Source organism: Mesoplodon densirostris, chromosome 12 (assembly GCF_025265405.1).
Source record: "Mesoplodon densirostris isolate mMesDen1 chromosome 12, mMesDen1 primary haplotype, whole genome shotgun sequence".
Taxonomy (NCBI): Eukaryota; Metazoa; Chordata; class Mammalia; order Artiodactyla; family Ziphiidae; genus Mesoplodon; species Mesoplodon densirostris.
In genome coordinates this window covers 90,170,370-90,198,025 of record NC_082672.1, presented here as the reverse complement: position 1 = coordinate 90,198,025, position 27,656 = coordinate 90,170,370, and the positions used below count along the sequence as shown (strand labels likewise).

The 27,656-nt window shown below is 36.3% G+C and overlaps 1 protein-coding gene across 12 annotated transcripts in view; it reads left to right on the top strand.

The window, feature by feature from the left end:
• The window catches only part of SNAP91 (synaptosome associated protein 91), a 157,231-nt gene that overhangs the window by 87,536 nt on the left and 42,039 nt on the right, over positions 1-27,656 (top strand). For 11 of the 12 annotated variants that reach the window (XM_060114391.1, XM_060114390.1, XM_060114381.1 and 8 more), the window contains 4 exons: positions 6,427-6,536; positions 8,932-9,050; positions 24,930-24,944; positions 25,093-25,260. In XM_060114391.1, coding sequence (XP_059970374.1) covers positions 6,427-6,536; positions 8,932-9,050; positions 24,930-24,944; positions 25,093-25,260 — 412 coding nt within the window. The remainder of the gene's footprint in view (positions 1-6,426; positions 6,537-8,931; positions 9,051-24,929; positions 24,945-25,092; positions 25,261-27,656) is intronic. The other variant, XM_060114389.1, reaches the window with a different exon arrangement.

Below are 27,656 nucleotides of genomic sequence, written 5' to 3'. Positions count from 1 at the left end.
GCCACTTTATTCCACAAAATAATGCCCAGAGATAAACCCACACACCTATGGTCGACTAATCTATGACAAAGGAGGCAAGGATATACAATGGAGAAAAGACAGTCTCTTCAATAAGTGGTGCTGGGAAAACTGGAGAGCTACACATAAAAGAATGAAATTAGAACACTCCCTAACATGATACACAAAAATAAACTCCAAATGGATTAAAGACTTAAATGTAAGACCAGACACTATAAAACTCTTGAGGAAAATATAGGAAAAACATTCTTTGAGATAAACCACAGCAGGATCTTTTTTGACCCACCTCCCAGAGGAACAGAAATAAAAACAAAACTAAACAAATGGGACTTAATTAAACTTAAAAGCCTTTGCACAGCAAAGGAAACTGTAAACAAGACAAAAAGACAACCCCCAAAATGGGAGAAAATATATGCAAATGAAACAACAGACAAAGGATTAATCTCCAAAATATACAAATAGCACATGGAGCTCAATATCAAACAAACAATCCAGTTTAAAAAATGGGTGGAAGTACACCATGATCAAGTGGGGTTTATCCCAGGAATGCAAGGATTCTTCAATATATGCAAATCAATCAGTGTAATAAACCATATTAACAAATTGAAGGAGAAAAACCATATGATCATCTCAATAGATGCAGAGAAAGCTTTCAACAAAATTCAACACCCATTTATGATAAAAAACCCTCCAGAAAGTATGCATAGAGGGAACTTACCTCAACATTATAAAGGCCATATATGACAAACCCACAGCCAACATTGTCCTCAATGGTGAAAAACTGAAACCATTTCCACTAAGATCAGGAACAATACAAGGTTGCCCACTCTCACCACGATTATTCAACATAGTTTTGGAAGTTTTAGCCACAGCAGTCAGAGAAGAAAAAGAAATAAAAGGAATACAAATAGGAAAAGAAGAAGTAACGCTGTCACTGTTTGCAGATGACATGATACTATACATAGAGAATCCTAAAGAAGATACCAGAAAACTACAAGAGCTAATCAATAAATTTGATAAAGTAGCAGGATACAAAATTAATGTGCAGAAATCTCTTGCATTCCTATACACTAATGGTGAAAAATCTGAAAGTGAAATCAAGAAAACACTCCCATTTACCATTGCAACAAAAAGAATAAAATATCTAGGAATAAACCTACCTAAGGAGGCAAAAGACCTGTATGCAGAAAATTATAAGACACTGATGAAAGAAATTAAAGATCATACAAATAGATGGAGAGATATACTGTGTTTTTGGCTTGGAAGAATCAACATTGTGAAAATGACTATACTTCCTAAAGCAATCTACAGATTCAATGCAATCCCTATCAAACTACCACTGGCATTTTTCACAGAACTAGAACAAAAAATTTCACAATTTGTATGGAAAGACAAAGGACCCTGAATAGCCAAAGCAATCTTGAGAAAGAAAAACAGAGCTGGAGGAATCAGCCTCCCTGACTTCAGAGTATAATACAAAGCTACAGTAATCAAGACAGTATGGTAGTGGCACAAAAACAGAAATATAGATCAATGGAACAGGGTAGAAAGCCCAGAGATAAACCCATGCACATATGGTCACCTTATCTTTGATAAAGGAGGCAAGAATATACAGTGGAGAAAAGACAGCCTCTTCAATAAGTGGTGCTGGGAAAACTGGACAGCTACATGTAAAAGAATGAAATTAGAACACTCCCTAACACCGTACACAAAAATAAGCTCAAAATGGGTTAAAGACCTAAATTAAGGCCAGACACTATCGCACTCTTAGAGGAAAACATAGGCAGAACACTGATATAAATCACAGCAAGATCCTTTTTGACCCACCTCCTAGAGAAATGGAAATAAAACCAAAAATAAACAAATGGGACCTAATGAAACTTAAAAGCTTTTGCACAACAAAGGAAACCATAAACGATGAAAAGACATCCCTCAGAATGAGAGAAATATTTGAAAATGAAGCAACTGATGAAGGATTAATCTCCAAAATTTACAAGTAGCTCATGCAGCTCAATATCAAAAGAACAAACAACCCAATCCAAAAGTGGGCAGAAGACCTAAATAAACATTTCTCCAAAGAAGATATATGGATTGCCAACAAACACATGAAAGAATGCTCAATATCATTAATCATTAGAGAAATGCAAATCAAAACTGCAATGAGATATCATCTCACACCAGTCAGAATGGCCATCATCAAAAGATCTACAAACAATAAATGCTGGAGAGGGTGTGGAGAAAAGGGTACTCTCTTGCACTCTTGGTAGGAATGTAAATTGATACAGCCACTATGGAGAACAGTGTGCAGGTTCCTTAAGAAACTAAAAATAGAACTACCATATGACCCAGCAATCCCACTACTGGACATATACCCTGAGAGAACCATAATTCAAAAAGAGTCATGTACCACAATGTTCATTGCAGCTCTATTTACAATAGCCAGGACATGAAAGCAACCTAAGTGTCCATCGACAGATGAATGGATAAAGAAGACGTGGCACATATATACAATGGAATATTACTCAGCCATAAAAAGAAATGAAATTGAGTTATTTGTAGTGAGGTGGATGGACCTAGAGTCTGTCATACAGAGTGGAGTAAGTCAGAAAGAGAAAAACAACTATGCTAACATATATGGGATCTAAAAAAAAAAAAAAAAAGTCATGAAGAACCTAGGGGCAAGATGGGAATAAAGATGCAGAACTACTAGAGAATGGACTTGAGTACACAGGGAGGGGGAAAGGTAAGCTGGGACAAAGTGAGAGAGTGGCATGGACATATATACACTACCAAATATAAAATCGATAGCTAGTGGGAAGCCGCCACATAGCACAGGGATATCAGCTCTGTGCTTTGTGACCACCTAGAGAGGTTGGATAGGGAGGGTGGGAGGGAGGGAGACACGAGGGAAGAGATATGGAGATATATGTATATGTGTAACTGATTTACTTTGTTATAAAGCAGAAACTAACACACCATTGTAAAACAATTATACTCCAATAAAGATGTTTAAAAAAAAGAAAATGGGTGGAAGACCTAAATAGACATTTCACCAAGGAAAACATACAGTTGGCCACGAGACACATGAAAAGATACTCAACATCACAAATTATTTAAAAAATGCAAATCAGAACTACAATGAGGTATCACCTTATGCCGGTCAGAATGGCCATTTTCAAAAAATCTAGAAACAATAAATGCTGGAAAGGGTGTAGTGAAAAGGGAACCATCCTGCACTATTGGTGGGAATGTCAGTTGATACAACCATTATGGAAAACAGTGTGGAGGTTCCTTAAAAAACTGAAAATAGAACTGCCATATGACCCAGCACTCCCAGTACTGGGCATATACCCTGAGAAAACCATAATTCAGAAAGAGATACGTACCACAGTGTTCATTGCAGCGCTGTTTACAATAGCCAGGACATGGAAGCAACCTAAGTGTCCATTGACAGATGAATGGATAAAGAAGATGTGGCACATATATACAATGGAATATTACTCAGCCAGAAAAAGAAATGAAATTGAGTTATTTGTAGTGGGGTGGATGGACCTAGAGTCTGTCATACAGAGTGAAGTAAGTCAGAAAGAGAAAAATACCATATGCTAACTCATATATATGGAATCTAAAAAAAAAAATGGTACTGATGAACCTAGTTGCAGGGCAGGAATAAAGAGGTAGACATAGAAAATGGACTTGAGGATGTGGGGTGGGAGGGCGAAGCTGGGGCGAAGTGAGAGTAGCACTGACATGTATACACGACCAAATGTAAAATAGTTGGCTGGTGGGAAGCAGCAGCATAGCACAAGGAGATCGGCTCGGTGCTTTGCGGTGACCTAGGGGGTGGGATAGGGAGGATGGGAGGGAGGCTCAAGAGAGAGGGGACGTGGGGACATGTGTATGCGTATGGCCGATTTGCTTTGTTGTGCAACAGAAATTAACACAGTATTGTGAAGCAATTTCATTCCAATAAAGGTCTATTAAAAGAAAAATGAATAAAATCATTATGTCTGTGGAAAAATTCCACCATACGGCTGCTGAGTAGAGGGTGGTAAAATTCTGGAATCCTTTGAGATGGTCTGTTTCTGCGTTTTCGCCAAATTGAATTTTGACCTTTTCTTCTTGTAATAACAGGATTATTTTGGTTCTGTTTTCATACCTCCCGCATCTCTTCAGAGCTTATTATTACAAGGCAGTTTTTAATGAGCCTTTGAAGACCTTCATTTCTGCATTTATATTGGTAGATTCATTGCTATCATTACGTTCTCCCTGGTGTTTCATAAACATCACTTTCTAAGGTATTTACATGTATTGGTTTATTTTTATAAATTTATTTTATTATTTTATTTTTGGCTGTGTTGGGTCTTCATTGCTGTGCGTGGGCTTTCCTTGTTGCAGCAGGCAGGGGCTACTCTTCATTGAGGTGAGCGGGCTTCTCATTGCGGTGGCTTCTCTTGTTGCCGAGCACGGGCTCTAGGCACATGAGCTTCAGTAGTTGTGGCACGTGGGCTTTAGTAGTTGTGGCTCATGGGCTCTAGAGCGCAGGCTCAGTAGTTGTGGCAAACCAGCCTTGTTGCTCCATGGCATGTGGGGTCTTCCTGGACCAGGGCTTGAACCCATGTCCCCTGCATCGGCAGGTGGATTCTTAACCACTGCGCCACGAGGGAAGCCCACATATATTCGTTTAAAAAAAAAACCCACTGGGCTTCCCTAGTTGCGCAGTGGTTGAGAGTTCGCCTGCCGATGCAGGGGACACAGGTTCGTGCCCCGGTCCAGGAAGATCCCACATGCCGTGGAGTGGCTGGGCCCGTGAGCCATGGCCGCTGAGCCTGCATGTCCGGAGCCTGTGCTCCACAATGGGAGAGGCCACAACAGTGAGAGGCCCACGTACCACAAAAATAAATAAATAAATAAAATAACCCACTAATTTATTTCAGAGTTGTCAGTGTCCACAATGGATGACATGCAAATTAATGTTAGTCCTTTCTATCCCCTTGATAATCTTTCACATTCCATTTGGAAATTTTAAATTTTTGGTGAAGAGCAAAGCTTGAGTTCACCCTTTCTGAGTGACAGCATCCATACTGCTCATGGGTTTGTCTTTCTTGAAGTGCTGAGCACTTGGCACTTGTGTATCTTTGGATTTTGACTTCTTGATTAGTTATATTCTTGGACAAACAGCTATTAAACAGATACTATTTAAGTCTGGAAACTCCTATACATTTCTTATCTCCTCAGTCCTTTTTCTTAAATTGTTCTTTTTCAAACTTCCTCTAAGTTTGGTCTACTTGCAATTAGATGTCCTGTTACAGCAGTGTCTGATGGCCCTGGCTTGACCTTGGTCTTTGTGCATTTTGCTTGCTGTTAGGTCTCGTTTCCACTTATAGAACTAAGTATTGGTGGACTGGTTTGAGATTGCTGTTAATCTTTCTCTTGTGAATACAAGCAAATTAAATATACAAATAGAGTTAGGATAGTTACTAAACAAACATTTTTTTGATATATTAGCTGACTATTAAGTCCTCTGCTTAAACCAGCCCAGGACAATAAATGTTAGGTTTTATTTCACTTTTTTAGTTTTATCTGTTTCATATTAGTGATGGGCTATCCTCAAGCTGTCAGTGACTTGAATGTTGTTTGGGAATTGTTCTCTGCCATCTGTGAACTATCTTGTAAGTTACATTTCTAGATTTTAAAGGCATCTGAGAAGACTTTACATGAAATCTGTTTAGGATGCAGAAAAGAAAATAATGGCCTTGGTTTCACAGCAGTCATTACAATTAATTTTTTTTCCATTTTTGGCAGCTAGCAAGATCCTTCCCACTAATTTAGTGTTTAGAAAATATGTTTGGCTTTGATTTTATTTTATTTTTTTATTGAAGTGTAGTTGATTTACAATGCTGTGATAGTTTCTGATGTTCAGCAAAGTGATTCACCCTTTATATATATGTATATGTGTATGTATGTGTGTGTGTATATTCTTTTTCAGATTGTTTTCCATTATAAGTTATTACAAGTTACTGAATAAAGTTCCCTGTGCTATACAATAGGACCTTGTTGTTTATCTATTTTATATATAGTAGTGCATATCTGTTCATCGCAAACTCCTGATTTATTGTTTGGCTTTGACTGTAAATACATGCATAGAAGTCATTGCAAAGTTAGGCCAATTATTTTTTTCATAATTTTATATAAATTACATATAACTTTTAAAATTTGAAACATGTTTTATCCAGTATTGATTATTTGTTACTGTTCTCAACTTCAAATTTTCTTGAGTTTTTTCTCCCATGAGGAGCAACCAAAAAATTGCTGGGAATGGCATGGGTCTGAAAATTGGAGGTCCTCTTATCTTGTGTCCTGTAGATTCACATTTGACCAGAGTGTGCTTTGCATCTTCCCTTTCAGTCTTCTCCAGCCACAACTGTTACGTCGCCTAATTCTACACCAGCTAAAACTATTGACACATCCCCTCCAGTTGATTTGTTTGCAACTGCATCTGCAGCTGTACCAGTCAGGTTAGTTCATGAGAATGCAGTGAACCGTTTATTAATATTATGATCAGGTTTTCATTTTATTTTTGTGTACCAAACCCAAATGACTTTACAAAATGAAATGTAGTCCTAGTAAATGTGTGATATTTTGGGTTATTTCCAGGTACATAGACTAAGTTCTTCTATACTTCATACAGTTACTTAGGCTTGTACCTCTCAAAGTGTAAGAAAGACCTAAGCTGTGGAAATCAGCTTGTTGCTCACACATTTGGCAAAGGAAGTGGAAAAAGATGCACACACTTCAGGTTCTTCTGAAATGGATGATATGGACAGTGTTTTCTGAAATTAGCTGCTTCTTGTGTGAAATTTAAAGGGTGTCTTAAAGTGCTAAGAAATGAGATGAAAGGAAGTGAAGTGAAATGAAATGCTTGTAGTTGCAGGCCAATTAGCTGGTGCATATGAGGAACTCAAACTCTGGTGGTAGGAAGAAACCGTCAGGATGTGCCTAATTGCTATTTTAAAATATTTATTTATTTGGTTGCACCAGGTCTTAGTTACGGCAGGCAGGCTCCTTAGTTGCGGCTCGTGGGCTCCTTAGTTGTGGCTCCAGGAATGCTTGATTGCAGCTCCAGGGCTCCTTAGTTGTGGCATGTGAACTCTTAGTTGCGGCATGCATATGGGATCTAGTTCCCTGACCAGGGATCAAATCCAGGCCCCCTGTATTGGGAGTGTGGAGTCTTATCTACTGCACCACCAGGGAAGGCCCCTTATTGCTTTCATAGTGCCTAAAGGTCAGAACAGTAGTGAGAAAGCGGGGGATGACTGTGCTTTCTGTAAAATCTCTGGGCCACCTGAATTGAAGCCCCAACTCAGAGAGGCTTCCTCAGATAATAATTTTAGGTCAACTCTTTGTTTGGTTCTTTAGCCTTGAGAGCTTTCTAGTCCCATCTTGTAGTATCTGTGACTCTGATTATGAATGCCCTGTATTTGGAGATGTGAATTTTGAACTGAGCAATAAAGCCCCATAATGTATGCATGTTAACTATGCACGTTACCCTCTACTTGCTTAATTCTGCTTTCATAATCACAGGCTTGGTAAAGCCAAGTCCTTTCTGCCTCTATACTAAGATAAATTGCTTCTTATAAAAGCTTTGATTCCAGTCTTAAAAATAAATGTTTCCCTATTCTGGCTCTTAGACCAGTCATATTTATGAAATAGACATCAAAACTAGGCAAGTTTCAGGGATCTTGAAACTTTTTTTTTTAAGCAGCAGAATCCTTTTTTCCAAAAAATATTGCTCGGAAATCTAATATGTAAAAAGATAAAGATGGAATGGCTATTTATGAGGAGGGGTGGGGAACCTGGGACCCTGATGGCTTAGTACCTGGTCTGGCAGCCTTTAAGCCAGTGCTCCTTAAACCTGACTGTACAGTGAAACCCCTGGGGTTGTAGTAAAATGAAGACTCTGATGTAGTAGATACTGGTTAAGCCTGGGATTTTGCATTTCTAACAAGGTCCCAGGATGCTGCTAGTTTGGAAACCACACTTTGAGTAGCAATGCTCTAGGCTCCTCCTTGGAACTTCTATAGATGGAGGAGCTTTGAAAAGCACAGCCCCAATTGAATAAGAGTGAAAAATACGGAATTATTTTTAGGTGAGGTCTCTTATAGGCAAACTTGATGTGTTGTAGTTTAACTTAGAAAAAAAGGTACAATAGTGATTATTCATTTTAGTATTCTTTGGTTTATAAATAAATTATTCTTTTCAAGTTAAGAATTATTTACCATACTACAAAAAAAAACACAAAAAAAACTTTAGAAAATAGAGAAAAGGAAAAAAAATTACCAATAATTCTCTTACCTTTAATATTTGGAGTACGTTTCCTTTTGTCACAGCCCTTATAACCAGCATTTCAGATGCTACCTAGTGGACATAACATGTTTAAAATTCCCCCTTATTTTCAGGCATTTAGATTTTCCCTTTTAATTTCTGCTCTGTGATTTGCTGAGTGACCCATTGCTTGAAGTATAATTTAACTTTGCAAGAGTTGGCCCATAGATCAAATCTAGCCCACTATCTTTTTCTGTAAATAAATTTTTACTGGAACAAAAGCGTGTTCATTTGCTTACGTACTGCCTATGTCTTATTTCACACTGCATTGGCATAGTCGAATAGCGATAGAGACTTTCTGGCTCGCAAACCTAAAATTTTTAGTATCTGGCCCTTTACAAAAGTTGTTTGCCAACTCTCAGTATAGAGGAACATATGCTTTACTGCTGTACTTTACAAAATATTATTCTCTTACTGAATTTAAAATAGCCAAAATCTGTGATGTTTTCTGCATAAGTCTTTATTTAAAAAGCATCTTTACATTTTAAAATTTCAAAATCTGATTTTAAAATCATATTTTCCTTTCAGCGCTTCTAAACCATCTAGTGATCTCCTGGACCTGCAGCCAGACTTCTCCTCTGCAGGGGCGGCAGCAGCCACGACACCAGCACCACCACCACCTTCAGGAGGCGCCACTGCGTGGGGGGGTGAGTGAAGCCAGGCAACCATGCCATTTTTCTATTTAGTTGTTTTTATTCAGGCTATAATTGTTATGCTTACCTTCTGATTATCCAAAATGGTGCTAGAAACTCAGGGAGAAAATGTTAAGAATGGTGTTGATTGATTGATTGAAATATATATTGAGAGAGTGAGACAAAGACAGAAAAAATACACATAATACAGTTAAAATATTCAAGTAATCATACAGTTTTTTAGTTTAAAAGCTGGAACAATGGGAGTATTTTTACTTCGCTGTTCTCAAATTCTGATTATTTTTAGTAACTGCTCCCTATAGATGCAGGCCTTAGAAGATTGGGTGTTCCCATGAACTTATGAGATTACTCAGAGGCAGCATTTCGAATTTGGTTTGTTCAGATATGGTCTCCTTCATGGATTCCTTTAGACCTTAACTGGTTTTATTCACATTGTATTTGACTTCATGCAGTTGAAATCTGGGATAGATTCTTCTTGGTACCAGAAAATATCCGTACTAAACTAATTAAGAGGGATCACACCTAAGTGCTTGATTTCCATTTTATTCATGAATCTTGGGGAAAAAAATTAAGCTTTTATATGTTTTTAATTAAACATATTTAATACCAATATAAAAATTAAGTTAATTACTGCTTAATTCTCAAAGCTTCACAGAGTTGGTGTTAAATAACTTACTTTACTACATCAAACTATCAAAATAAAAAATTGTTTAAGTTTGAAAATGGCTTGTAGGAACAACACAGAGGGAAACAACACAGAGGGACTGACACAGGAGGTGTCCCATCATATCTCCCCATAGGAACAATACTTTGGGAGCCACCCACAGATAAAAGTGCCTTTGTGGGAGCTCTGGGATCCAGGTAAAAGGTTGCAAATCCCAAATGGAGCCCAAGACCAAGAACAGTTGATTTGAGAAGGCAAGCCTACTCCCAGGTGGGAAGCTCGCCAACACTGGTCCTGGCAACAGACCTGGAAACACTGCCATGCCCCTGTGGACTCACTGCAGTCCTGTTTGGCCATGATCCTGCCACCAGTAATATCTGCCATGGGTCCAGGGAGGAGTGTACACACCCATGCCTTGGGTAACAGGCCTCCAGTCCTTGGTCTTAACTGTGGACCCTGAAACTGCCTGTGACCCAGCTCCAGCCTCTCTCAGTCATGGTCCAGGAGCAGTTCTGCCTGCCCAGGGATCCATCAGGAGACACATCTGTCTGTGCCCCCAGAGGCAGGCCCAGTGATGACCTTAATCCAACCTCAGATCCTGAAGCAGCCTTGTGACTAGGCTCCAGCCCCTCCCAATCTCACTCAGTGAGCAGTCCTACCCACCCAGGGACCTTGTGGGAGACACACTCATCCATGCCCCTATGGGCAGGCCTATAGATCTTGGTCCCAACTGTGGACCTTAAAGCAACCTTCTCACTTCATTTAGCCCCAGTTAGCTGCCGTCCAGGGCTAGTCTGGCCTAGCCAGAGACCCAGCAGGAGCTACACCCAAACACGTACCTGGTAACAAGCCCATCATCTCTGAACCCAACTGCATATCCTGAAGTGGACCCTTGTCCCAGCTCCAGCCCTACTAACCAAGGTCGTGAAGGCAGTCCTGTCTGCTCAGGGACCAGGAGGCAGGATCTATACCCATCCAAGCCCCTGGTAACAGGCCCACTAACATGGACACTACAGCAAACCCAGAAGCAGCCACATGACCCAGCCCCAACCCCACTCAACTGCAATCCCAGAGGCAGTATCATCAGCCCAGAGACCTGACAGGAGAAGGCCTCTACCTGCCAAAACCAGTGTTTAAAAACAGGAAGAGGTGTTTTCTCCTTCAGATGCACAGACACCAACACAGGGCTACACAGAATATGAAGAATCAGGCAAACAGACTTAACACTGCCAAAGGAAACTAATAAATCTCTAATAACTTACCCTAAAGAAATGGAGATCTATACATAGCCTGATAATGAATTCAAAATAATTATCTTCAAGAAACTCAATGAAATACAAGAGAACACAAATAGGCAACAAAATTACATCAAGAAAACTATACATGAACAAAATAAGAAAATAGAAACCATTAAAGGGAACAAAACAGAAATTCTGAACGAAACAGAATACTATGACTGAACTGAAAAGAAAAACTCAGTAGAGAGCTTACTTGATCAGACAGAGTAAAGAATCAACAAACTCAAAGACAGAGCGTTAGAAAATAGCCAATTAAAGGAACAAAAAGAAAAAAAGTGATGCATACAGGACCTATGGGTGCCATAAAATTAATTAATGTATGCATTATGGGAGTCCCAGAAAGAGAAGAAAGTGAGAAAGAGAAGAGATATATATATAAAGAGATAATGGCTAAAAACTTCATAAACCATAGGAGGGATATGGACATTTAAATTCATGAAGTTCAAAAGTCTCCAAGCAAGATCAATCCAAAGAATATTACCTGAGACACAGTATGTAATCAGATTGTCAGAAGTCAAAGAGAAACTTTTGAAAACAACAAGAGAAAAGCACCTCCTCACATACAAGGAAACCCTGAGAAAGCTATCAGCATATTTCTCAGCAGAAACCTTGCAGGCCAGGAGTAAGTAGCATGATATATTAAAAGTCCTGAAAGGAAAAAACTGCCAACCAAGAATACTATACCTGGCAAAGTTGTTCTTCAGAAGTGAAGGTGAGAAAAAGACATTACCTGACAAACAAAATCTGAGAGAATTCATCACCACTAGACCTGTCTTACAGGAAATGCTGAAGGGATTTCTTTAAGATAAAACAAAAGGATGCTAAATAACAATGAGAAAATGTATGAAAGCACAACCCTTGAACAACGTAAGTTTGAACTGTGAGAGTCCACTTATACACAGATTTTTTTCCACTAAATATGTAATACACAACTAAACAATACATGGTTCATTGAATCTGCAGAACTGTGGATATGGAGGACCAACTGTAAATGTATAGGTGGATTTTTGACTGCATGGGAGGTTGGCTCCCGTAACCCCTTTGCTGTTCCAGGGTCAACTGTATCAAACTCACTGGTAAAGGTAAATTTATAGTCAAATTCAGAATAATACTGTAAATGTGGTAGGTAAATCAGTTTTAACCCTGGTATGAAAGTTAAAAGACAAGAGAGTTTAAAATAACTAAAGCTACAAAAATTTGCTACTACATACACAATATAAAAAGATGTAGAGTGGATAATATGTGGAGAGTAGAGAAAGGTAAAAGTGTCCAAAGCCATATACAGATACTACAAGGACATAGCTGCAAGAATCCTTCACAAAACATTAGAAAACTGAATTCAGCAGAAATTAAAAGGGTCATACACCATGATCAAGTGGGATTTATCCCTGGGATGCAAGGATGGTTCAACATATGCAAGTGATACACACCGCATTACAGAATAAAGGATAAAAATCATATGATCATCTTAATAGATGCAGAAAAAGCACTTAACAAAATTTAACAACTTTTTATGATAAAAACTCTCAACAAATTAGGTAAAGAAGGAATGTATCTCAACATAATAAAGGGCATATATGACAAGTCCACAGCTAACATGACACTTAATGATGAAAAGCTGTAACCTTTTCCTCTAAGATTAGGAACAAGACAAGGATGCCTACTCTTTCCACTTCTACTCGACATAGTACTGGAAGTCTAAACAAGAGCAGTTAGTCAAGAAAAAGAAATAAAATGCATCCAAATAGGAAAAGAAGGAATAAAATTGTCTCTGCAGATGACATAATCTTATATGTAGAAACCCAAAAGACTCCACCAAGAAACTGTTAGAACTAATAAACGAATTCAGTAAGGTTTGGGATATACAATTTTTGTACAAAAATCAACTGCATTTCTATACACTAACAACAAACTATCTGAAAAAGAAATGAAGAAAACAATCCCATTTAGAGCAGCATCAAAAAGAATAAAGTACTTAGGAATAAATTTAACCAAGGAGGTGAAAAACCTGTACATTGAAAACTATAAGACATTAATGAAAGAAATTGAGGATACAAATAAATGGAAAGATATCCTGTGTTCATGTATTAGAAGAATTAATATTGTTAAAATGTCCATACTACCCAAAGTGATCTACAGATTCATTGCAATCCCTAGAAAAATTGTAATGGCATTTTCCCATTAATAGAAAAAAAATTTTGTCTTCATACAGACCACAAAAGACACCAAATAGCCAAAGAAGTCTTGTGGAAGAAAAATAAGGCTGGAGGCATCAAACTTCCTGAAATCAACCTATATTTCAAAGCTATAGTAACCAAAATGGGATGGTACTGGCATGAAAACAGACACCTCAACCAACAGAACAAGGGAATAGAGAGCCCAGAAATAAACCCATGCATATTCAGTTAGCTAACCTTTGACAAGGATGCTACACAACAGGGAACAGATAGTCTCTTTAATAAATGGTGTTGGGAAAACTAGATATCTATGTGCAAAAGAATGAAATTGGAACCTTATCTTACATCATACACAAAAATTAACTCAATTGGATTAAAGACAAATACAAGATCTGAAACCATAAAACTACTTGAAGAAAACATAGGGAAAAAACTCCTAGACATTGATCTTAGCAGTGAATTTTTTTATTTGCCACCAAAAACACAGGCAACAAAAGCAAAAATAAGCGAGTAAGACTATATTCAAACTAAAAAACTTCTACACAGCAAAGGAAACAACAAAATAAAAGTACAGCCTGTGGAATGAGAGAAAATATTTGTAAAAAAAAAAAACCCAAATAACTTGATATTAAAATGGGCAAAGGACATAAATAGACATTTTCCAAACAAGATATGCAAATGGCCAACTAGTATATGAAAAGGTGTTCACTGTCATTAATCATTAGGAAGATGCAAATCAAAACCACAGAGATAGCACCCCACATTTGTTAGGATAACTGTTATCAAAAACACAAGAGATAACAAGTGTTTGGTGAGGGAGTGGAGAAAAGGGAACCATTATTCATTGTTGCTGGAGATGTAAATTGGTGCAGCCATTATGGTTTATTTTTTATTTATTTTTATTAAAAAAATTTTTTATTGGAGTATAATTGCTTTACAATGTTATGTTACTTTCTGCTATACAACATAGTGAATCAACTATACGTATACATATATCCCCATATCCCCTCCCTCTTGAGCCTCCCTCCCACCCTCCCTATCCCACCCCTCTAGGTCATCACAAAGCATCGAGCTGATCTCCTTGTGCTATACAGCAGCTTCCCACTAACCATCCATTTTACGTTTGGTAGTGTATATATTTCAATGTTACTCTCTCATTTCATCCCTACTTCCCCTTCCCCACACCGAGTCCTCAAGTCCATTCTTTACGTCTGCATCGTTATTCCTGCCCTGCCACTAGGTTCATCAGTACCATTTTTTTAGATTCCATATATGTGCTTTAGCATATGGTATTTTTCTCTCTGACTTACTTCCCTCTGTATGACAGACTATGGGTCCATCCACCTCGTCACAAATAATTCAATTTCATTCCTTTTTATGGCTGAGTAATATTCCATTGTATGTATATACCACATTTTCTTTATCCATTCACCTGTTGATGGACATTGAGGTTGGTTCCATGTCCTGGCTATTGTAAATAGTGCTGCAATGAACATTGTGGTACATGTATCTTTTTGAATTATGGTTTTCTCAGGGTATATGCCCAGTATATGCCCAGTGGGATTGCTGGGTCATATGGTAATTCTATTTTTAGTTTTTTAAGGAATCTCCATACTGTTCTCCATAGTGGCAGTATAACCATCATGGAAAAAATATAGAGGTTCCTCAAAAAATTGAAAATAGAACTGTCACATGATTCACCAGTCTCACTTCTGGACGGATGGAGATCTGCACCCCCATGTTCATTACAGCATTATCCACAATAGCCAAGATATAAAAATAACCTAAGTGTCTGTCAACAGACAAAAGGATATAAAAAAAACGCATTGTATATATTCAATGGAATATTAATTATTTAGTCCTTTAAAAAGAAAGAAGTCCTCCTATTTGTTACAGTATGGATGAACATGAAGGACATTATGCTAAGTGAATAAACCAGGCACAGAAAGACAAATATGTATGATCTCACTTCTGTGTGAAATCTAAACTCCTAGATGCAGAAAGTAGAAGAGTGGTTGCCAGGGGCTGGTGGTGGGTGATGGAGGGCAGGGCATGGAATGGGAAGACGGTCAAAGGGTACAATGGGTCAGTTGTAAGATGAATAAGTTTTGGAGATCTTATATACAGTATGGTTACCATATTTAATAATACTGTATCGTATACTTAAAATTTGCTAAGAGAGTGAATCTTAAGTATTTGCACTACAAAAATACAGTAACTATGTGAGATGATAGATGTGTTAATTTGATTGTGGTAATCTTTTCATAATGTATATGTATATCAAATCATCACATTGTACATCTTAAATGTATATAATTTTTATATGTCACTTATACCTCCATAAACCTGAAGGGGATGGGGAGAAACAGCACTGGTAAAAGACATTAACTGGCTGATGAGGAAACCGGTAAGATGATAAAGCTGGCTCAGAGAGCGTTTTGAGGAACTGGGTATTTATAGACATTTGAAAGGAAATGTTAAAATAAGATGGCTAGGTTAAGTACAAAACTGGTTAATGTCCAGTAGAGCAGTAAAAATCATGTCTTGAGGTTATCTTTTCTCCCAGACAGAGCATCACTAGCAGACAAGAACTGTAACTCAGTATATCATTTCAGAATCAGAGTCCTTAATTAACAGTTAAATTGCAGCATCAAATGAAGATACATTTCCACAGGTAATTAAATAATCCTTGGGTGAGTTTGATAAACATTGGCAATATAACATCAACACTACCTGCTATAATCTCTTGGTTTTATTTCCAAGTTTTTGTGGTAACAAAATAAAAATAACTACTTGTGAAACAAATTTGCTAACTATATTTACAAGCATTTAAATATTGGTGCTTTTCCATTTAAATACTTAAAACTTCTCCTTTGTTGAAATGTTCAACTCCTAAGCCTATAGCTATCATTTTTTTAATAAAAATTTTCTTTCAACTACACTTAACTTTATTAAATTTCAATTGGTAAAGGAAAATATTTTTGTTGAAGAGATTTTATAAGGGCCTTCTGGTTTTCATGTTTTTTCATTCTGAGCTTCATCTTTCAGAAATGTTTGTTTCAGTTTACTAATAATTTTCATTGCCACAATATCTTATACAGTGTATCATGTTTTCCTATTTATTTAGGAGTGCCTCAAATCCATATCCTTAAATCAGGTTTCCTCTGTCATAAAATTCATACAAATGACTTTCATAGAACTTTTATAATTTAAATTTTAGTATTAATTATAAATTTGTAGGGTTATATAGAATTTTTTTTCAGTATTATATGAATGTGTTAACTCTGATTCTCTCAACTAATTAAATCAGTAGATTGTTCACACTGTAATTTTTAGAACTTATTAAACATCTAGTTGTTTAGTGATTTAGAACTTTAATGAATAAACAGTGAAATTGTAAACTGTCTCCTTTCACTGTATTCTCCAGCATCAAATTGAAGAGAAATTGTGTCCTTTTTGTTTGGTTGGTTTGTTTGGCACCAAAATAATAATAAATGAAAAAGAAAAACCCTTGGTGAAATCTTTTTAAATTGCATTGTAACATTTTTATTTATATTCATCTTCAAGTACTTTTTGCTAAGACATATCATATTATAAGGAATAAGTTATAATAACCAACTTTATTATAACACATTTCAGTCTTTACTTGTTAGGAATAAATAACTATTGATGATTGAAACATTGAGGTGTCAGTGGATATAGAAGAAAGCAGATTAGTGTGGTTTTAACCAGGGCTGTGCAATGTGGACCCGCAGTTTGTGCCTTGCCCAAAGGCAGGGCGAGAGGCCTGAAATCCAGCCTGCTTTCTGCTAGCCAAGCTGTGGGCTTTTTTCGTCCTTGAGGAAGAAGTGCTTTTCCTGTTCCAACCTGCTGGCCCAACGGGAGCACTTTTTTATAATTAGTACAAAACGCATTATAGTGTATCAAAATGTTGGCTTAGGACCTGATGGTTAGCATTAGTCTTTTGTCTCAACAAAATATCTACAGCTCCTTTCATAGCAGTAGAAAAGTCAGCTGGGGAGAAAAATACTAATAAGTAAATTCTCTCATTCCTAAGCAAAACAGTAAAAATTATAAGCCTTAAGAAATTCAAGTAGGGAATTCCCTGGTGGTCCAGAGGTTAGGACTCAGCACTTTCACTGCCAGGGTCTGGGTTCAGTCCCTGATCGGGGAAAATAAGATCCCACAAGCCCACGCACACGGCCAAAAAATTAAAAAATAAAATATGTATCTTATTTAAAAAAAGAAATTCAAGTAAACTAGTGAAATATGAAATTGATAAATGTTACCTTCAGTTTACATTTATCCTATAGATACCCAGTTGTATTTGAAGAGGTGCTAAATTGTTACCAATATGTTTTGGCTCATTTGACTAAGCAAAAAATTAAATACATAAAACCACTTTCTCAGTCTTGTTTGATAAGATCACTTCACTATTATTGTAGCTTATTTGAATTTTGTGTAACTAGATGGTAAAATGCAAACTCTTTAGACCTATTTGGATGTTCTTATCTGACCATAGTGGTAGTAAGAGGATTTCATTTTCCAATGACTGTGGCCACATCAGTTGTTTACAGATTTCTCTTGGGGCTTCTGGGTATGGACGAATATTGCCATTTTAGGGGACATATTGTAAAGGATAGTATTTCTTGTCATTGGTGTAAACCAAATTTTAGCAAATTCATATTTTAGTAAATTTAATTTAAATAGTGCATATTCCATGTGGCATTCTGCCAGCCAGTAATTAACCTGGAAGAATAGAGTGCTTTTAAAATCCCTACCTTTCTCCCCATAAAAGGGAGAGTGTTTTTTTCCTTCATAATAAATTCACCTCTCTGCACAAATGAGTGTGTGTGTGTGTTGTATTTCTATGCATCTTAGAAATGGAAAATGCGTAATTTTTTATTGCAAGTGCTTGAAGTGAAATTTCTACTTTTTGAGAAATACAGAATTACTGCTAGGGTTTACTTAGAGTTAATAGACTTAATAGAAGTTAATTTACACATGCTGGAACGCTCATCAATATTATGTGATCACATGACTTTAATAGTTTCCATGAGAAATATAAGCTACAGTACAAGCAGTTTTTGTGACCCATATTACCATTTGCTTGTTAATTAGATGTGAGGGGGCACATCTGCAGGCTGTCTTCAAACACATTCATGTGTACACACACACACACACACACACACACATACACATACATACACATGCTCTCTCTGAAAGATTTATAGAAGCTTTGAAATTCACAGTCCTATAATGAAAAATTATTATTTAACTTAAATGTTAGTTATTGCTGTTTTTTTATTGAAGTATAATTGACATGCAACATTATATTAGTTTCAGGTGTACAACATAGTGATTCAACATTTATACACATTGTGAAATGATCACCACAGTAAGACTAGTTCCCATCTGAGCTAGTGCTATTATTAACTTTTATTATCGAGCATTTGATATGTTCTTGGAATGGGTGAGCACTTAAATATATTAACACATTTAATCTTCATAAAAACATGAAAAGTTCAGCTCCATCTCACTGCACAATATAGATTTCCTTGTTAATTTAGTTGTAGCTCTGTTTCCTTGGTTACAGGGAATATTTTCTAGCAATTTCTATAATACAAACAACTCTGATTATGTACTACTTGCAAATGGATTGAACTCTTACGCTGAAGTTGGGTTTTGTTGTGTAGTTTAATCCTCTATAAAAGGTAGCAGTTTTGAGAATATTTAATAACCATCCTCATCATCTTGTAATAGGGACTTGCTTTTATAGTAGAGAAAATTTTGCATAAAACAAGGAATGTATAACATAAATTATATTTCATCCAGAAAACTAAGATTTTGGAGACTAACACCCGGGATTTCCAAGAGTGGAAAACATTTTCAACATCAGTTATCCACCAATATGCTTAATCATTGTACATTTTCCTAGGAAATTTTACTTTCCATCTTCCATCATATCATTCTCATCACCCTCCATCTGAACAAAACACTAGTTAAGAGCAAGGAACTAATATCTTAATCTTTCATACTTCTTTTTAAAATCTTTTTAACTCTCTCTCCTTCTAGTACACATAAACAGTCTTCTCCTTTCTCACTTACCAAGTGTATGAAATAAATTACCCATCCCCTGTGATAGACAGTGGGAGGTCTGGAAGCTGTTAAATTACATGGCTCTTAGCTCTTCTGCTAAGTCACACTGCAGCTTGAAGTAGCCATTGATAAGGGCAGGGGTAGAGAGAGCCCTACCAATGCCAGGAGAAGAGAGAATCCAAGTCTCTCTGGCTTCTGATGACCAACTTTGGTTTCTAATTAATATTTTTATTTATTTATTTTATTTTATTTTTTAACATCTTTATTGGAGTATAATTGCTTTCCAATGGTGTGTTAGTTTCTGCTTCATAACAGAGTGAATCAGTTATACATATACATATGTTCCCATATCTCTTAGGACATAGGACTGTAGAGTAACAGTTGTATTGGGCCAGGTTCGGTTGGTTTGAGGAATGATTGGAAGGACCTTCTACTTCTCAGGATTTGGGACCTGGACACCTAACAGCAGAAAATACCCTAGCCCTATGTCAGCTATTCACTAGGCATACATTCTAAAATTTAAAAACTATTGCTAATGTCAAGAACTCTATGTGCTATAATTTTCTAATGTTGCTATGAAATACGTAAGATTTAGTTTTAGGAAGAGCCTTGATTATCTTAGTGGATCTGTAGAGTGCTTTACCTAATATTTATTGGGTTCACAAATTGCATAGTTAAATTAATGTGATAAATTTTTCTTCCAGTTTTGTTGAGACATAATTGATGTACAACACTGTAAGTTTAAGGTGTCCAGCATAATGATTTGACTTACATACATCATGAAATGATGACCACAATAAGTTTAGTGAACATCCATCATTTCATAGAGATACAAGATTAAAAAAATAGAAAAAATTTTTCCTTGTGATGAGAACTCTTAGGATTTACTCTCTTAATGACTTTCATATATAGCATATATAGCATGGTGCTGATTATGTTTATGATGTTGTATGTTATAGCCCTAGTACTTTTTTATCTTATAACCAGAAGTTGGTATGTTTTCACTGCCTTCATCAAACTCCTTCATTCTTCCCCTGCCTCTGATAACCACAAATCTGATCTCTGTTTCTATGCATTTGTCTGTTTGTTTGTTGTTTTGAACTATAATTGACCTACAACACTGTTAGTTCCCATTACACAACATAGTGATTCAGTATTTCTATACACTTCAAAATAATCACCGCCATAAGTCTAGTTACAATGCATCACCATACAAAGATAGTACCTATTAATGACTGTATTCCCCACAATACATTTCATCCCCATGACTCATTTATTTTGCAACTGGAAGTTTATACCTCTTAATCTCCCTCACCTATTTCTCTCCTACCTCCCAACCTCTCCCCTCTGGCAACCACCTGTTTGTTCCCCAAATCTGTGATTCTGCTTCTGTTTTGTTGTGTTTATTCATTTGGTTTGTTTTGTAGATTCCACATATAAGTGAAATCATACAGTATTTGTCTTTCTCTGACTTATTTCACTTAGCATAATCCTCTCTAGGTCCATTCACATTGTTGCAAATGGCCAATATGGATAAGTAATATTCCATTATCTATATGTAGACACACACCACATCTTCTTTATTCATCTAGTGATGGGCACTTAGGTTGCTTCCACAACTTAGCTGTTATAAATAATGCTACAGTGAACATAGGGGTGCATGTATCTTTTCTAATTAGTGTTCTGATTTTCTTTGGATAAATACCCATGAGTGGAATTGCTAGATCACATGGTAGTTCTATTTTTAATTTTTTGAGGAATCTGTATACTGTTTTCCATAGTGGCTGCACCAGTTTACATTCCCACCAACAGTGCAGGAGGGTTCCCTTTTCATCACATTCTCACCAACACTTGTTATTCATTGTCTTTTTGATAATAGCCAGTCTAGCAGGTGTGAGGTGATATCTCACTGCGGTTTTGATTTCAGTTTCCCTGATGATTAGTGATGTTGTGCATCCTTTCATGCATCTGATAGCTATCTTGTATGTCTTCTTTGGAAAATGTCTACTCAGGTCCTTTGCCCATTTTTTTAATCAGGTTGTTTGCTTTTTTGTTATTGAGTTGTATGAGTTATTTGTGTATTTTAGATATTAACCTCTTGTTTGGATATATCATTTTCAAATATCTTCTCCCATTCGGTAGGTGGCCTTTTCATTTTATTGATCATTTCCTTCACTGTGCAAAAGCTTTCTAGTTTGATGTAGTCCCATTTGTTTGTTTTTGCTTTTGATTCCCTTGCCTGAAGAGACACATTCAGAAGAATATTACTAAGACCAATATCAAAGAGTGTACTGCCTATGTTTTCTTCAAGAAGTTTTATGGTTTCAGGTCTTACATTTAAGTCTTTACTCCATTTTTAACTTATTCTCATACATGGTGTGGGACAGTAGTCCAGTTTGATTCTTCTGCCTGTAGCTGTCCAGTTTTCCTAACATCATTTATTGAAGAGGCTGTCTTTTCCCCATTGTATATTGTTGCCTTCTTTGTTGTAGATTAATTGCCATGTAAGTGTGGATTCGCTTTCTGATAGTTCACTCTTAATGTATAGAAACTCAACAGATTTCTGTATACTAATTTTGTATCCTGCAACTTTACTGAATTCATTGTGAGGTCTAGTCGTTTTTTTGGTGGCATCTTTAGGATTTTCTATGTATGGTATCATGTCTTCTGCAAAGAGTGACAGCTTTACTACTTCCTTTCCAATTTGGATTCCTTTCATTTCTTTTTCTGATTGTATGATTGCTATGGCTAGGAGTTCCAATGCTATGTTGAAGAAAAGTGGCAAGAGTGGGAATCTTTCCCTTATTCCTGATCTTAGCGGAAAAGCTTTCAGCTTTTCACTCTTGAGTATGATGTTGGCTGTGGGTTTGTCACAAGTGGCCTTTATTATGTTGAAGTATGTTCCCTCTATACCCCCTTTGTTGAGAGTTTTTATCATAAATGGATGTTGAATTTTGTCAGAAGTTTTTTCCCTATCTATTGAGATGATCATATGAGTTTTATTCTTCAGTTTTTTGTATCACATTGATTTGTAGGTATTGAACCATCCTTGCATTCCTGGGATAAATCCCACTTGATCATGATGTATGCTCCTTTTAGTGTATTGTTGGATTTGGTTTACTAATAGTTTGTTGAGGATTATTGCATCTATGTTCATCAGTGATATTGGCCTGCAATTTTCTTTTTTTGTGATATCTTTGTCTAGTTTTGGATCCGGGTGATGCTGGCCTTGTGGAATGAGTTCCGAAGTGTTCCTTCCTCTGCAGTTTTTTGGAGTAGTTTCAGAAGGATAGGTGTTAACTCTTCAATAAATATTTGGTAGAATTCACCTGTGAAGCCATCTGGTCCTGTACTTGTGTTTGTTGGGAGTTTTTCTTATTACTGATTCAATTTCATTACTGAACTGTTTGTATTTTCTATTTCTTCCTGATTCAGTATTAGGAGATTGTCCATTTCTTCTAGGTTGTCCATTCTTTTGGCATATAATGGCTTGTATGACTCTCTTATGATCCTTTGTATTTCGTGGTGTTGGTTGTAAGTTCTCCTTTTTCATTTCTGATTTTATTGATTTGGATCCTCTCTCTTTTTTTCCTTGATGAGTCTGGCTAAAGGTTTATCAATTTTGTTTATTTTTTCAGAGAACCAGCTCTCAGTTTCATTGATCTTTTCTATTGCTTTTTTTAGTCTCTATTTCACTTATTTCTGCTCTGATCTTTGTGATTTCTTTCCTTCTTCTAACTTTCTTGTTTGTTTGTTCTTCTTTTTATAGTTCTTTTATGTGTAAGGTTAGGTTGTATTTGAGATTTTTCTAGTTTCCTGAGATAGGCTTGTATTGCTATAAACTTCCCTCTTAGCCTTGTTTTTGCTACTTTCCATGGATTTTGGATTACTGTATTTTCATTTTCATTTGTCTCAAGGTATTTTTTTATTTCCTCTTTGATTTCTTCAGTGATCCATTTGTTTAAGCCTTCATGGGTTTGTGTTTTTTGAAGATTTTTCTTGTAGTTGATTTCTAGCCAAGGCATTTTGGTTGGGAAAGATGCCTGATATGATTTCAGTCTTCTTAAGTTTACTGAGACTTCTTTTGTTGCCCAGCATATATGATCTATCCTAGAGATTGTTCCATGTGCTCTTGAAAAGAATGTGTATTCTGCTGCTTTTGGATGGAAGGTTTATACATAAATATACATAAATTCATATATTAAAATATATAAGTCCATCTAATCTAATATGTAGCTTAAGACCAGTGTCTCCTTATTGATTTTCTGTGTGGATCTGTCCATTGATGTAAGTGGAGTGTTAAAGTCTCCTACTTTTACTGTGTTACTGTCAGTTTCTACCTTTATGTCTGTTAATATTTGCTTTATGTATTTAGGTGATCCTATGTTGGGTGCGTATATATTTACAATTGTTATATCTTCTTCATTAATTGATACCTTTATCATTGTGTAATGTCTATCTTTGTCTCTTGTAACAGTCTTTATTTTAAAGTCTATTTCGTCTCACTTAAGTATTGCTACCCTGACTTTTCATTTCTATTTACATAGAATACCTTTTTCCACACCCTCACTTTCAGTCTGTGTGTCTTTATATCTAAAGTAATTATTTTTAATGTCAAATTTATGTTTCTCAATCTTTTAAATGTCTTCTAGAACTTTTGGTTTACTGAGTTCCCATATGGCTTTTAAGGCTCTGAAAAAAATTGCTCCCTAATGAGCTTTGATAAAGTTTCTTCATGATTAAAATAAGTTTCCAGTCACATTCATGAATTTGAATGTGATCCCTGAGATGTATCACATGACTGAAAGTAGAAGAATGCCACTGGACACTCTATAAATGTTTAACCTAAAGTCATAGTACAGTTAAAAATAATCCCTCCTAGGCTTTTTATTTAGAATGCCAACTGTAATCCCACTGTTGGTCACTAAGTCTGAACCTCCCAATGGAATGCTGACCTCAGAAGGATGAAAAGTTTTGATGCTGTATAATCTCTCACATTCTTCTTAAAACTAATTTTCATATGTTGTCACATAATGTTTATAAATATAGAGTTTATATATTGAACTGAAAAACACCTGGTAATGTGAAACTTATGAAGAAGAAAATAGTTTAGGTTAGAGTTTCTTTTTTCTAACCCCTAAACTTGCATTCAGCTTAGTATGTTCCACAGTCAAACTATAGCCATTATAAGGCCTCTATTCATGCTCTGATATGACACATCAAATAAAGAGGATCAATAAAATTCAATTAACTATGGTTTCTTCAGAATTGACAATTACAGTATAATGAAATCAACCAAAGCAGATGAAATGGTAAATCTGATAAGAAATCAATTGAGTTTGTGGAAGTTGCTTAGACCTAGCTTAAGGTAAGTCTCTTGACCTCCCTTGCTCTCAGTTTTCCCACCTATGAAGTTGGAAAGTTGATCTAGAGGATCTCTAAGGTCCATTCCGGCTCAAAGGTTCCATGATAATAATAGGTAATACATTTATTTTTTTAATTTCAAATGGTCCAGAAAGGTACATAAAGCTAAAATTTCTTCAGTTAGTGCCTCACCCTGCTTGGACATTGGTGTGGTTGAAAGTTTCAGCTTTATCTCTTATTTCTTCATATGCTGACCCATGGACATCGATAGACCTCTTGGGAGAGGGTGAGTAAAACTTCATTTGTAAACTTCTGTTTCGAGAGACTTCCATATCTTAATAACTGTCCTCACTTTGATCATTTGGAGCCTGGTATATCTTTTGTCCTTTCCTTTTCTTCTCTTCAATTTGTTCTCTGTCTCTGGTGCGACATAGATTCTCTGGCTGCACTTTCCTCTGTTCCCTCCGAAGCACAGATTTCAGATCCGTTCGCACCAGAACCTACTCCTCCTGCTACAACTGCTGAAGTTGCAACTACTTCAGCCTCTGCCTCAACTACTACAACTGTCACTGCTGTCGCTGCTGAAGTGGATCTCTTTGGAGGTTAGTCAGTCACATCACTTTTCTTTCATTTTCCTTCCAGGATTGCTAAAATTACCATAGCGTTAAAGCATTTAAATCTTTTACATGATAGAACATGGCAGGTAGATAGAACTTGCATGGCAGAGTGTTCAAGTACTTTTAAAATGTTTATTCATATGTATTTATCTTTGCTCAATTTGTCAACTTCATATTCATTTAATTTTAGTGATTATAGAGCAAAGGTTGCAAATGCTTTGGACCTATTTAATTTTCTACTTTTTGCGAAGTTAGGATTTAAGTTGCTATTAGAACTCTTGTCCCGTATATGCTCCAGCCCTGCAGTATCTATAAGAGTGGTACCAGATCTTTCTACCATATTTAGAATTGGCTTTTTGGAATTTTTTTAGATTTGAACTAGCTGAGAGAAAAAAATGTTTGGGGAATATGGGAGGAGAAATCCTGGCCTAAGTTATTTTTTAAGATTTAGGACAAAAAAAAATCACCTACGTGGAGTTCAGATCCAGAGGTCTCTGAAGAGAGTTTAGGGATATGTCCATTTTTGCAACTTTTTAAGCTTGTTGTGTCCAAGCAAAAACTTGGATCACCTTTGGCTTCAGAACTTTGAGAGATCATTGGAGTTGGCACTTGCAACACTGATTGAAAACAGGTTTATATCAGACTTTGAAATGATTGTCTGAAAATATTTTTTCCATGCAAATGTAAATTCTGTCACAGAGTTGATTTACAGCTGTAAGCTTCAGTCAAACATCCTACACTCTGTCAATATAATATGCCTGGACCTGATGAACCATCTGAAACCAGTTTATTTACATCTTCCCATTTTGAGTGGTGCTAATGTCCAAACCTGGAGAGGTACTCATTTCACATGTGTACATTGAACAGTGTTATAGTCGTCATAGTTTTGTGTTTCTTCGTTACAGTATAACATCTTTCTCAGGGTATTTTGAGAATATGGTAAAGAAATTGGAGGAAGCAAATGATAAAGGGTGGGGGCAGGAGAGACTTGGCAGGCTCTGGTGGAGTTAACGTATTCCCCTGGGAACATACACTTACACACTGTCACATACCACTGTGCTACATGCCGTGCCCCAGTCTCTGAGTCTTGCCAACATTGTCCAAGACAAGGAATACTCAACGGGACACAGCATCATTGCCTCTGTTTCATGCGAGGAATTTGCTCCTGCCTTGCTGCACTGCCATTCTGTTGATCTTCCAAATCTATTATAGGAGAAATCCGTTTTTTTTGTTTGTTTTTTAAAGTAGGAGAAGGGATTTGCATACTCTTGAATAATTTATTATGAGGAGTCATCCACTAGAGAAAGTTAGTTTTTCAGTTATGCCTCTGTAACTTTTGAGACCAGAAATTAAAATATTAGCTTAAATTTATAAAACCAACTTCTTCACCCCATCCTTCCTACCTCCATTATTGGTCTTGAGTATGGATGGTTTCTCATAGGCTTATGTTAAGAGAAAAATTCAAGGAAAACATGGACAGTTTGGATAACAATTTTGTACGTAAGCATTTCTGTTCCTTTAGCTATTTAGATTTTTGTTTTTCAGTCCATTTTAAGGAGCTTAATTGCCTATAAGAAATCAGTCAACTCCATCTTGCTTCTCTCATGGTCCTGCCTAAGATATTTCTTGGAAATATTCTTTGTGCCATTATGCTGTTTGTGTTAATCATTTATTACTGCTTTGACGACGGTCATCAAGCAGAAGAATCTGTATGTTTGAAAATATTTTCGTGATGTCAGTCTTTGTACCCTGAAATACAAATTTAAAAGGTCAGTACTATAGAAAATCATATAATTTAATGCCAAAGAATGGAGGCTCTCCTTTAATTTCACCAATATCCTTCCTAGTCATCTGGCTGGAGGATAAGTAAAGATGAGTACATCTTCAAATCTCATCACAGTTATTTTTACTAATCTTTATAGTTCTGTAAACTGTCTCCCGGCCTCTGATAGCTATAAAATCTCTATCTTTTATGTTCAGAAAACTATATGTGTCACTGTCTGTCTTGTAGTTTTCAGTGATACTCCCTGATTTCTTTCGTGTTCTTTATGGATTTATAAGGAATCATTTAGAGGTAAGATTTTAAATTAAAACTTAAACTAAAATCTCTTTGGTCATGTTGTGTGGCCATTTAAAAAAAATTTTGTATCTCTAAAGTGGGCAAGTGGTAGAACTTTTGAATAATAAGAGCACCAGTTATTTCATTTATATGACTTTAAAATATGCCCCTTTGAGGTTTTATGTAGCATATAGAGCAGTATTAAGTAGATTTCTTTAGAAATAAGCTTAATGAATTTTAATTTCTGAATAATGGCTAATTGTTTAATTTCAGGAATATGAAATACTGAAATGTTAGATTTTTATATGTATTTTAGTCTTGT